Below are 13,689 nucleotides of genomic sequence, written 5' to 3' on the forward strand. Positions count from 1 at the left end.
CTACATCTTTGAATCTTTCCCATCTATACCCTTACTTTTTGTACCTCCTGCTTTACATTCAAAAGCATCTTGAGATTGTCCAGAATGTCAGCCAGAGCTTCATATTGCTGGTACCACCTGTGTCAATGAAGCATGTCAGTGAAGCTACCCCAGAATATTTGTAAGCTTACTGCAGCTTCACAGCTGCCAGGCATGTCTCTACCAAGCCCCAGACAGTTTAGTTAAAGGTAAATAGATAGACAAAAATCAAGCAACACTTCAGTTGGCCTTTTTTAAGCCCCTTTTTTATAAATATTTGGATTTCGAAGCAAGGCAGACCTAGAAAATGCAGCTAACATTCAGGGCCGGCTGTAGCGCTGATGGAGCCCTGTGCGACAGTCACTTTTGGCGCTCCCACATCCCATGACAACCTCTTCAGATTCTCTTGCTACCGCCTGTAAAAGTGACCCTTATCTCTCCCATCATAAGATAGTGCTAAACACAGCGCCCACCTGAGGTCAGAGCGCCACCCTCCACAGCTCAGCGCCCAGTGCGACCGCACCAGTCGCACTGCCCTAAAACCGGCCCTTATAGCATTGATTGCTATACTTCCTCCTTTAAGCAATCCAATGCCCTTTGACAGTGACATTCAAGCTAACGAGGACCACCATGGCTTGCATAACACATTGTGATTGTCTCAATTTGTTGATGGCATCGGTTTACAAGTAGTGGGGAGATAACTCTCAGTTAACATGCAGTAAAGTTCTGGTGTAAGTTACATTATTTTTATTATTTTATTTTCCAGAGAGATCATAGACAACACTGGCAGAGGGAATGGTATAGACATAGTCATGGAGGACAGGACATTTCACCTGGTTGCAGAGTCCCCTGAAGATGCAAGGTGAGTGTGTTGACATCAATGCCTTACTTAGTGTTTCCCACCTCATCTTCATAGAACATGTGGTGTAAAATGGTAGAGCGTACCAGCCAAAGCTTTCATTTTAACTGCAGAGGGTTGCTTGAGTGATTTGAGTAATTTGTTTCTGACTCCAGTTTCAACGGAGCATTGAGAGAATTGTGCCAGAAAGGTATCTCAGATGCACTTTGTGATTACACCTATAAGTTATTACTCATAGAACGGGTACACAGTGAAAGCCTATTAGCATTCAGCACTGTTTTAATATTCTGACTCAGACAAATGGGACATCTTTGCCCCAATTGGTGAATGTTAAGTAGGACTTGACGTAAAGTGGCATTGCTGATAAATTTATTTTTCACAATCAAATGACAAATCTCTTAACGTTGCTTCTGGCAGCAAAGTGCACCGCAGTACTGCTGTCATAGTTGTGGGCTTTGTTTTTTTTACTATCACAGTGACTGCCTGTGTACACAATAGAAACATAGGGCAGGTGTCTATTTTCCTTTTCACTCACATTTGTTCTGATTTTGTTATTTTTTTTAAAAATGTGTTAGTAAGTCGGTTGTACAAACCTAAGATACGCAGCTGCTCCTGTGACCTTTGCAGTGAGTCGTATCTGCCTCCTTCAATGATCTGGCTCACAATATGCATTTTCTGCGTCCCTCCTACTTCAGCTGCACACAACCAGATCTTTCTCCTTCTGGCAGGCACAGCACCTTTCAAGCAATGGCTCATTACCAGAACGAGAGCAGACACTTGCTCCAGGTAGTGGCTGACCCTTCGTAAAATTTCAGATCCTCATATTTTAGCAGCTTCTCCCAACACAAAAAAACATTCCTTTGCCCACTCAACCCTTTCGGGGACAGTTTTTTCAGTTTTGTGTGGTCACAAGACAGAGAGATAATCGATTTACAAGGTGATGGTGAAATCTAGCTTTTATTTGACATTTGTCATTAGGGGTGGTGGCGCATCTGGTGTGGCTGTCCTGGTCTGTCACATAACTTTTCATGTGTAATATGAGGGGGACAGGTGTGAAATATTATTGTCTGTTTATAGTGAAATGCTCACTTAAAAGTTTGCAAAGCGATCCAGGTGATCTTCAGGGGTGGAGGTGCTTTAGGTGGTTCACTTTAATATCTCCGCATTAGAAGTGAATTTGTGTTATCAGTTATGGTTTCACCGACTATGTAGTGTGATTGTGTGATTAGGAGGTTTTAGGCTACTGCATAGGATGCAAAGGCCTAGTTTCTGCCAGTGAGAATAAGAACGCTGTAACCTTGATTTTGATAGGAGCAGGAGCTTTCCTCAGCGGTACATGAAATATGTTAATTCTGAAAAGAAAGGAATCCATAAAATCTGAGCAATTTGCACCAAAGGAGTGGGCTGATGTCACATGATCTGACCGAAGAGCTACTTCTCACGCAACTGGCATTCAGCCACAAACATATGCAATTACATCTCAGAAAAGCAGGTGAAGAGTGTTAGTCTCGTTTGCAAACAAAATCTGTCTGGTATGAGGCTTTCTAAGTTATCTCTTGACAGTAGAATGCAGATTGCTATCTCTGCTTTCAATTAGACCTGTTCTTTAATCTGCCCTTCAAGCCGCCCCTTCATGCCTCAGCCCTGGCCACTTTTAGAGAATAGATCTTGTAGTTCCTTATTTCTGTGCCAGACATTTAGACTCTGTATTCTATCCACAAATGTGGGTTCTCTGTACAAGGTTGGCAAAAAGAATGTTTATCGTTGTGCTGAGGGTGATTTTGCCACTTAAAAAAGTTTTCAAGAAAAACTTTTACAAGTTGGAATTCAGTTACTTAGAGTTACTTTGGGTGACCAACTCTGTCAAGGAGCCAGTCAAGGAGACCAGCAAGATCCAAATACACAGTTACCTCTCTAAGGAAAGCAGTCTTCAGTCCAGTTCCAGCATCAGTGGCCATTTGCCATTGACTTCTATGGCATTGTGCTAATGCAGTCGATATTGGATGCTGAAGATGTGCAAGGATGCTGAACATGCTGTGCATTCAACAGGAGTCTCACTGGAGCTACTCCTTGGTCCATGGTCTTGGTGAGGTCATTGTGGTCACTGAGATCGATGCCCCTCAAAACCCTCTCTGGATCAGCAAAAGTCCTGTCGCCACTGGGCTGCCAGTCACCCAGTACAGCGGTTTCATCTTTGTTTTTCGTTTTTTTGGCGATAACTCTCCTCCTGGGTGACCAAACTGCACTCTGACAACTCTCCTGGGTCCAGCAGACTCGGGTTCAACTTCTGAGCATCGGGTCCTGGTCTCTTGGGCTGCATGGTGGTGAGGAGCAGTGATCCGGTCATCTGGGCTTCCAGTTGGTCCTGTGCTCCAAACAAAAGGTCAGCCAAATGACTTTTGGAGTTTCTTCTTCGGATTGGGCTCAGGGTACGACTTCTCTGCAAGCAGGACACAGCAGGCAGTCCTTTCCTTGACTAGCCAAAGGAGCAGCATGAGCAGTGCAAATTTAGCACAGCCTCTTCTTTTCCCTGGATCCAGTGCCAGCAGGATAGTCATTCTCCTGCCCTCTTTTCCAATCAAGCAATATCTGAGATATGAATGTCTTGGACACCCCTTTTATGCTCAGAAAATGCTCTCAGTGGAGGTTGCATCCATTAGCCGATGGGATAAAAGGTTCCCTCTTGCCTGATGACCACTTCCTATGAAGTGTGGTATCTAGCTATCATTGAGGGCTCTATTCTGATCACTCTCAAGATGCTAGGACCCCTCTGTTGGTTTGTGAAGCTCTGTAGATCGCCCTAGAGGTGTGGCTTCCAGTGCCATGGAAAAAACACGGTTTGGCCAGTGTTTTTCCCTTTCTGTCACCGATGCCAACCTGCCTACCCTCTCTAGTGTGTTCACTAATTGCCATACAAAGGTGGCTTCCCCTTTAAGCTTGCTATTTGGGCCAACACCCCATGTGGCTTCCTGCCAAGAGGAAGTAACACTTCTTCCAGTGGCAGGCCTCTATTGTTACCTGCCTTGGGTGCTGTTGACATATCTCCCCAGCAGGCACAAGGATGTACCGTGGCCAGTTTTAGCAAATAGCCACTGGAAAACTGGGCAACCGTTACATTAATTCTTACTTGGGCATCCAGTGGGGCGTATTGTAATGAGTTTTGTGATACCTCATAGTACCAAATTTGGTAGTCCCATTCAGAAGTTAGCTCATCTGAGGTGTTCAGGGTGTACCTCTGTACTCGTCAATGGGGCTACCAGTCCCTCTCCCAGTAAAAACAGCAACTGTGGGTTTTTACACTAGAACATATTAAACACATGTTCTACTTTTCTAATATGCTGCACCCTACCAGGACTTAATAGATTTGCTGTAGAAACGCATTAAAAAGGGAGTTTGGGCTTTGCCATTGATTAAACTGGCAAAATCGTGTTTCTTCCAGTCTGCGGTAGCAGGCTGATAGCCCTATTTTACCTTGCCTCACTCAGGGTGCATAGTAGTTGCTGCAGTCACTGAGGGGCGCTAACTTACAAACCCTAGGTACCCCTGCTACCAAATACTAGGGATTTGAAAGTAAGTTAGCCTGTGCCAATTGGGTAGGAGCCAATCAAACATACATGTTTAAGAGTCAGGGCACTGGCATTAAGGTCTAGTTAGCAGGCCTCAGAGTTAAAAAGTCACAGCATATGTCAAAAACGTTGAGGGTGACCATACAAAAAAAGTCATTTGCTTATAGCCTGGCTTGGCTCATTTGTTCATTACTATCATCTGAATTACATTGTTGCTTTCTTTCTGCTTCACAGTTCCCAGACAACGTCTAGATTGTTTTATGCACAGAAAATAGTAAATAAAAAATAAATATGAATGTAAACATTTGATGACCCACACATTACCATCATCCTAGGCATCAAAAGACTGGGCTTATGGTGAGAAAGGTGTTGCAACTGGGAATGCTCAACTGAAGAATACCAGACTGGGACCCACCCATTACTTGAAAGGACTCATACTGTATATCTTACTTGTCATCCTACAGACACATCTAGCGCTCTCAGGAGCACGCGAAAGGTGACAGGAAGAACTCAATGAATGTTCCCCAATCTGACAGAACTTTTAAGTAAGCTAGAAAATATGTATAAATGTATTACAGTCAAGAATACAAGCGCTATAGAGAGGAGCCTCAAAATTAGCCTCTAATCTCTTCACAAAACATAATAAGGTTATAGGAAAATAAATAATGTGGTTCTTCAATGCTGTTACAGACCTAATTATTGCATTAAAGCACATTTCATTGTGACCAGCCTATTACAAGGATTCAGTGCCAACTTTCAGCACAGAACTAGTGATGTGCTCGGGTTTGGTAAATTCCGCTTCCACACTCTCTTTGCTAATGCTCTGTTGTTTTGAGCACCAAATATGTGGTCTCATGGGGCTACACATCACTGAACAGTGCAAATCCTGATATTCCACCAAATTTTCCAGGTATTAGGTATCACATAAAAATAAACCACAAAAATGTTTTGTTTTGCTTGGGGTGAAGGAGGAGCATGACACCTGCTAAAGGCCTTTCATCCAACTAGTGCAGTCGAAGAGACACTCTGGGGTTTTAAAAAAAATCCAAGAAGTTGGACAGATAAATATAATGAAAAAGTTCACAATCGGGTCTTGACGTCTCATGCAATGCATTGTGGCCTATTCTAAGGTCTATGCTACTGGATGTCTGTCATTAATTGAGCAATAATAACAACCAATGTACACAAACCATGATAGTTCTGTCTTATAGAATACCTTTGATTTACCATATATACAAAGGATCTGTGCACACGTTCTTGGGTTAATAGTATAAATACTGTACGCAATAGAAAATCACACAACACAAGCACAATGAAAAATGTTGATTGAAGTAATTCTTCAGTTAAGGTTTATTCTTGGTGCCCAGCCAACACGTGTTTCGTCAGGGAGTTACCCTAGACTTTATCAGGGCTCGAACGGGCAGCTTAATGAAACGTAGACAGAAGCTCTCCGCCGGTTTTGCTTCCGTCCCGGCTGTAGTTAAATCCAGAAAAAGTAGTCAACAAACAAATGTAGTAGTGACTGGTAAGTACCAGGAAGCGGAGCGCAAATAATTCTGTGATCTCTGTGATCTCACTTCCGCGATACACACGAGAGGAGAAATGGCGGCAGCAATTCTGGCCATTTGAATTCTGGAGCGGCAATTATTTCCGCTACTTTTTCTGGATTTAACTACAGCTGGGACGGAAGTAAAACCGGCGGAGAGCTTCTGTCTACGTTTCATTAAGCTGCCCGTTCGAGCCCTGATAAAGTCTAGGGTAACTCCCTGACGAAACACGTGTTGGCTGGGCACCAAGAATAAACCTTAACTGAAGAATTACTTTAATTAACATTTTTCATTGTGCTTGTGCTTCTGTTGTGTGATTTTATATTGCGTACAGTATTTATACTATTAACCCAAGAACGTGTGCACAGATCCTTTGTATATATTGTCTGTGGACCACGGTCCTGTTGGAGGTGTGGGTTTTCCTCCTTTCTTTGGCACCGTTCCTAATTTTTTTCTTCAAGGAATTTAGGTTTAATCTCTGGAGGCGCCACGATTTATCGCAAAAATAATAACCTTTGATTTACCATGTCGGGGTCAAATCTTGTCCCACAATTGTTCTCGACCAAAACCTTCTTGTCATCATATTGCCTACCAGGTTGTAAAGGCAAAAGAGGTGTGACCAAACAGGCCTATCAATGCAGCCATCTTTAAATGCAACTTCAGCACGACAATGAGTGTTATTTTATGTAGCCTTATACAGAGAACCCACATTCGTGGATAGAATACAGAGACTAAGTGTCTGGCAAAGAGACAAGGATCTACAAGATCTTTCCTCTAAAAGAAGTGGGCAGGGCCAAGGCATGAAGAGGCGGCTTAATGGGTAAGCTAAAGAACAGGTCTGATGGGAAGCCGAGTTAGCAAGCTGCATTCTACTGTCATGAGATAACTTAGAAAGCCTCATACCAGGCAGGTTTTGTTTAGCAAAAGAGACTACCACAATTCACCTGCTTTCCTGAGATGTAATTGCAGAAGTGTGTGGTTGAATTTGCCAATGCTTGTTCGCTGTTAGTGAAACCTCCTGATTTATTGTTCCTTGTAAAATATACATATCTACCACCCTCTGGAGGATATTGTTTGTGTCGGTGTCCATACATTCATAAAAATATAATCGATTTTTATAAGATTTCTTGAGTGTCGAGTTTCTTCCTTCTTCAACTGTTTTGGTGCCGTTCAAATGCTTTACACTTGTTCCTTTGTGTAAGCCTGACTGCTTGGAGCCACAGCTGCGCAGGGTCGAATTAAGGTTTGACAAACAAAACCTGACTGGTCCTAAAGAGATTGGTGGTGTATTGCACAGTGAGGTCAAACAACCATACCATATAATATGCCCCCACAGGCTTTCAATGCTTTATGAATGGTTGACAAGGACATGCTTTCCTTATTTTACAGTGTATTGGCCACTTGCTTCACAATGCATTGATGGATGGTTTGTCTAGCTTCCTTAAAGACATACAAGGTTTACATGTCATTTATGAAACATCCACCCAATCCATTTTTTTCCCTTTGCTTTCTGGTAATTGTAGTTCTGCCTTTAGGTAATTCTCCAGCCTATCTAAAAGTGCTGCAATGCCACAATAAAGGCGTTTTTTGTGCCACACAAATGCTAAATAACAAAAATGATAAGATTAAAATTACATGTGCCAGAGTGTATTGAAAAATATCAGGACTGGTTAAGCTACTCATTCCTGACATGGGAACATCCCGTTGCCTCTTAACGTCACTTTAAAACAATGACTTCTATGGCATGGCAGCTGAACACCTCCACCACTACTTTGTAAGTGATACCCTGCGCCTCCAGTGGGAGGGGGGCAGGAGCCTAGTCCTGATTGGGTAGGGCTCCCCATCATCAAGATGGCGAGAGCCCCGAGTTGTGCTTCACCTCACCTCCCCCACCTGAGGGGTGGGGTTGGCAGAGGCTGGCACACCCCCTTCCCTCACTTTGGCTTTCCCGCTGATCTTCCCGCCAGAGTGGGGGTCAGAACCGGTGGGGGCCAGTTGCTAAGTACAGCAAGTGGTCTGGAGAAGCTCACAAAGGCGGCATGCCTTTGAAGCTTCCCCTGCCCATCCTGGGGGAGGAAGCCTAGCACCTTGCCCCAGGATGTGCATTGTTGCAGGCCCACGAGAGCGAATGGCTCTCGACCCAGGGGTCCAGCCACATGTCTGCTGTGTGTCAGCCTAGGCAGCCTCTCATTCAGGAAGCTGGTCGTTGGTTAGTTTCAGGGGGCATCTCTAAAATGCCTTCTGTTGTGCATTTTATATTAAATCCCACACTGGCATCAGTGTGGGTTTAATGTGCTGAAAAGTTTGATACCAAACTTCTCATTCTTCAGTGTAGCCATTATGGTGCTGTGGAGTTCGCAATGACAACCTCCCAGCACCATGTACTCTTAATGGCAGCACTGCACTTACAGTGCCAAGGAATGGCCCTGGGCACTGTAGAGGCGCAGGGCTCATGCACCTGTACCCTCACCACTGGCGTAGGGCACTTAGGGGCCTTCTCGGGTCACAGGGCCCTGGGTACCATTTATCAGGGACTGACATGTAGCCAGAGATGCCAATTGGGTTTAGGCTTCAATGCAGTTTTAGGGAAGGAACACAGGCCCTGGGTACCTGATTGGCAGGAGCCCAGGGCACACTCAGTCAAAGTACATCGGCAATTCAGCAAAAAGTGGGGGCATACCATGCAAGAAAGAGGGCACTTTCTCACAAATACAACAAGTAACATTACACCTACAGCAAGCCAAAACTATTGACTGGTCAGTGGTTGTTTGTTGCATAAGCAACAACTATGACTTTGTTGACTATAATATGACAATCCTTCAGTCCTGAAATTATGAGTCTCTTCGAAGTTACCCCAAAAACAGTGAAGAGTATACTGCTGCAGAGGTAGGATTTTCTTTACACCCGGAGGGTGACGGCAAAATTGGAGAGCCCGTTAGGACCCATCTCAACACCAGATTTTTAGTACTGCCGGTGCTCAGCACCAGCAGGACTGGCCCACTTAAAGCGCTGGGAATACATTAGCTTAAAAATGAGCAGATTGTAACCAGCACGTGGTGCAAATTCGTCTGCAGAGTTTCCTCAGACATGAATACTAAAAAAATAAGGCGATCTGACTTGTAAAAACATTGAATGTACGCTATGTGCAAGGTAGCTCATTTGTGTTGTTTACTCAGTGATTGTCGTGCTCCTCTGTACGCTTACAGCTTCGCACTAAGCCACAGGAGCAAGAGGAGGGAGACACAGATAGAGACAGAAACAGAGAGAGAGATTGGGTTATGAGAGGACGGACAGAGTGAACAAAGTGTATGTATGAGAGAGTGCACATGCATGTGTTTGAGTCTGTAAGCACACTTGCATTTAGGTTTGTGGGTAAGTATACGTGTGTCTGTGTGCTGCAATGTACACTGCCACTTTTGTTACTGTCTACAACATTACTGCTTAGGATCCATTTAATTAACAAACACGTCTCTCCGGCCTTGGTTCATGGATTTGTCTGGCAGTAGCTCTCAAACTGCTGCTGCAGTTCATGGTGAGTGGGGAGGCGGGAAGGTCTGTGTAAGTATGTCTGAGCAGTACCAGTATCGGTTACATCCAGCATTGTGGGGGATAAAATCAGCGCAGGCGCGGCTGCTTAGGCTTTAGGGCAAAGGTCACATTTGACCTTGGTACTGAGGTACGGTAAGGTTTTTACTAGCATCTTGAAGGTGATTCGAGAGGGGCACAATCTGATGTGAAGCAGGTTGCCTTTTCATAGTTTAGGGGCTTCCTTGCAAAAGCTTTTCTTGCTGCATTCGTGTTTGGCTAAATGGGTGAGCCGAAATATGAGGTTCGACAGGCTAGAAAAGTCTATGGGGTACTTGTTCCACAGAAAGTGGGGACTTGTACATCCTATATACACATACAAATAAGGTAGTTGATTTTGACTTTAATGTATTCCCTTACTTTTTGAGTCAATGTTTCTTTTTGTCTTAGTCTGCTAGTAAGTGTTGTCTCAACATTTTCGCCTTTCAGAGTCTTTGCTGTTGGTATTGTAAGATGGTGCATGAAAGGACTTTGTATAGTCTGGTCTGACTTGACTACAGTTCTCACATTATGTATCATGGAGTTAAGGGCTGAAGGGATATAAACGGAGGATCTTCATCCATTTGTGCAGCAGTTAGAATGCACTCTTAGTTACTGCTCTTTTCTTAGAAATGTGTTCTTTTGCGATTCACAGACCAATGCTTTTAGAGTGGAGGATGAAGATAGTGTAGAGTTTAATGAGAGATGGAGCAAGGGGTTCACTGCCTTCAAGGTTGGACTATAAATAGAAGCAGTAGTGCATAATGTTTTAATTCTGAGACCATATTGCAATAGGCTGCCTATGATAGCAAGACCAACACTCACCATTTTTTAGGTCTCGCCTGTCGATGCGCATGCGCATCGAGCTTGCGAGACTATGGGGGCTTAACCACTCTTTAACTGACTTGCAAGGAATCGTGGCGAGTCCTTGCAGTGCCCGTGACTTTTAAGCTCAATGCGCATGCGCATTGAGCTTAAAAGCGCGTGCACATCAGTTCCCTCAGCCGCACTCCAGGCCCCCGCTCCGCCCCCTCCCCTGCCCGCCGTGTCGCATTTCTCCTCCCCCCTCCCCTTATCTGCCTTCCCTCCGTCTGTTCCCTCTCCCCGCTCCGCCCCCTCCCCTGCCCGCCGTGTCGCATTTCTCCTCCCCCCTCCCCTTATCTGCCTTCCCTCCGTCTGTTCCCTCTCCCCGGTCCGCCCCCTCCCCTGCCCGCCGTGTGTTGCGTGTTTTCTTGTGACTCTCACTGAGCAAATACGTGTCTCCGTCCACTTTTTAAAATTGTATTTCCATACATCCTTAGGGTGAGTTTGTTGAGCTAATCCGCAAGAACATTTTTTGTTTACACTGTTTACTTTAATTGGCTTGGCTAGAAATCAATCCAGCTCCAGCAGTTTTTTTCATCACACTCGGCATTTACGTTTATTTTTTTGGGGAGAAACACATGGTTATTGGTGTGTCTAGGCTCTAAAACAAACGTGGTCCGCTGAAGGCATTTTTTTTAAACACAAAGGCATTCACTTTTCATTTTAATTTTCAATGGGGAGAGCTGATACCGAGAACCCGTCCACACTCTGTTAATACTGAACAGGAAGGTATTAGAGACTAGATGCAGCTTTCCATTGTCACCGCTAGCTTCAGCCTCCCCTTTTGCGCTCCTCCTCCCTCGGATTCATTTGCTCCAGAGCCAAAACACCGGCCAGGAAAGCAGACCACCACTTCCTGGAGAAGTCCTGGCTCCAGCATTCAGAGTCCCTTCCCACCGAAGCTAGTTCTCCCTCCGATTGTTTGACTGGCTTTGGGCTTCTCCAGAGCGCCCTTCCTGCAGCTCCAATGAAGGTAGGCATGGTATAAGCAGCTGCCTTAAAGTTACAACAATGCACTGCAAAAAAGGGCGCACATAGAGCCAGAAACACATATACTCCAGCCTGACCGGAGGAAGCATGTGCTGCACGCAAACACACTGTGTAGAGCGCCTCGCCAGCCGCCCAATAATCATTACCAGCAGTGCAGCGCGTGAGTCAGAGTTGAGGGGTTGGTGTGTTGTATTTTATTGTTATCGTTGATTTAGAGTGAGTTGTTCGGCACTCTTCTTAAGGGCAGCTTTTAAGTCACAGGTATGCTCAGCTGACTAGAGAGTCGGCTTTTTGTGGCAGGTGATATCTGTATGTTTAAACTATTCTGTGTTTTTAGTCGGTTTTCACATGATGTTTACTTCTTTTTCTATGTACCTGAGCTCGAGTGGAAGCTATTGAAGTATTTTACAAAAGCAACACTTATATAATAGAAGGGCACGTTCATTTTGCTTTAGGCACGGGGAAATTAAGTGACTTGCCCAGAATCTCAGGGTTTTGAACAGACGCAAGGACTAAAGCCTGGTTCCACAGTTCCAAAAACGGCAGCTGTAGCCCTTCCTACAACTGCTCAATACGTCAGTTGCAGCATCTCACCCTCCCATTATCCAGTACATGATCTCACCCTCACGTTACTCTTTCTACATGTTCTTCACCCATCACCTATGTTCCTTCCCCCTCACGTGCCCCCATATGGTTTTACAAAATGCCGTCTCTGATTCCTTACAACCCCCACATTGTTATTGCTCTCTCCTCCCGCTCCACAGTTTTGTTTTTCTATACCAGTCAAACTCAAACCAGCAAGCAAAATCTTTTTTTATTTAAAACTGCCTGTGTGTAGGTGCATGCATGCTTGGTGCTTGCGCCTACAAATTACAAAGCCGACTGCTTGTACCCTTTTTCCTGTTATAAAAAAAAAAGCAGCGCTGTACAACATCGGGATGCTGTACGACAGGGCTTACAATCTTAGCAACGTCAATTGGGGCAAGGGCGAGATATATTGACTTTGCCAAGAGCGGTTTTTGTACTAATATCCCCTTCTCTGACATCTCGGACATGCCGAATAATCCCTATAAAATCTCTCACTTAACAGCAAATCTCATGTTGAGGCGATTACTATTAGGTCTTCTCTCTGGGACTTTGCTTATCACACATGTTGGTGTTACAGAGAGAGCCTTCAGTGTCTCTGTTTCACTTTACAGTTGTTTTCACTTCACCCTGTGATGTTTTTTCACATGTTCATACTGGGGACCCAAATGTTTGGGTTATGCTTTACAAGGGTTTCACTACGCTCTGATTAGTTTAAAAAAAAAAATAATTAACAGACGTTTTTACTATCTCATGTGTTTTATTTAACATGTTCACATTGGGGATTTGGGGAATTCCACTTTAAAAAGGTTTACTACACCTTAAGGTCTTAATACTCCTTATGATGTGTTTAACCTACTTGTTTTTGTGCAACTGCGGATTCCAGTCCTTACATTTTACAGGTTTTGTTTTAATAAGTTATGTAATTTGTGTATACACTTTTGGTGGCGATGCATGGTGATCTGCTTTCTTTTAGTCTTTTGCAATGCAATAAGTCTCACATTTTTTAAACTTTGACCTACCCATCCACCATGACATCCACCGCCACATCCACCACCACATCCACCACCACATCCACCACATCCACCACCACCGCATCTACCACCACCGCATGCACCACCACCACCACACCCACCACCACTACATCCACCACCACATCCACTACAACCACCACCACCGCATCCACCACCACCACCGCATCCACCACCACATCCACCACCACATCCACCACCACATCCACCATCACATCCACCACCACCACCACATCCACCGCATCCACCACCACATCCACCACCACATCCACCACTTCCACCACGACTACCACATCCACCACTGCATCCACCACCACATCCACCACCACATCCACCACCACATCCACCACCACCTCATCCACCACCTCATCCACCACCTCATCCACCACCACTACATCCACCATCACTTCCACCACCACCGCATCCACCATCACCACCACATCCACCATCACATCCACCATCACCACCACATCCACCACCACATCCACCACCACATCCACCACCACATCCACCACCACATTCACCACCACATTCACCACCACATTCACCACCACATCCACCACCACTTCCACCGCATCCACCACCACCACATCCACCACCACATCCACCACCACATCCACCACCGCATCCACCACCACCACATCCACCAGCACATCCACCACCTC

At 44.9% G+C, this 13,689-nt stretch overlaps 1 protein-coding gene across 1 annotated transcript in view; it reads left to right on the plus strand.

The window, feature by feature from the left end:
* Window positions 1-13,689, plus strand: part of MYO10 (myosin X) — a 593,993-nt gene that overhangs the window by 492,317 nt on the left and 87,987 nt on the right. The window contains exon 28 of the mRNA XM_086965266.1: window positions 785-880. Within this exon, the coding sequence (XP_086821392.1) occupies window positions 785-880 (96 nt within the window). The remainder of the gene's footprint in view (window positions 1-784; window positions 881-13,689) is intronic.

The sequence above is a fragment of the Lissotriton vulgaris genome, chromosome 4_1 (assembly GCF_964263255.1).
Source record: "Lissotriton vulgaris chromosome 4_1, aLisVul1.2, whole genome shotgun sequence".
NCBI classification, from domain to species: domain Eukaryota; kingdom Metazoa; phylum Chordata; class Amphibia; order Caudata; family Salamandridae; genus Lissotriton; species Lissotriton vulgaris.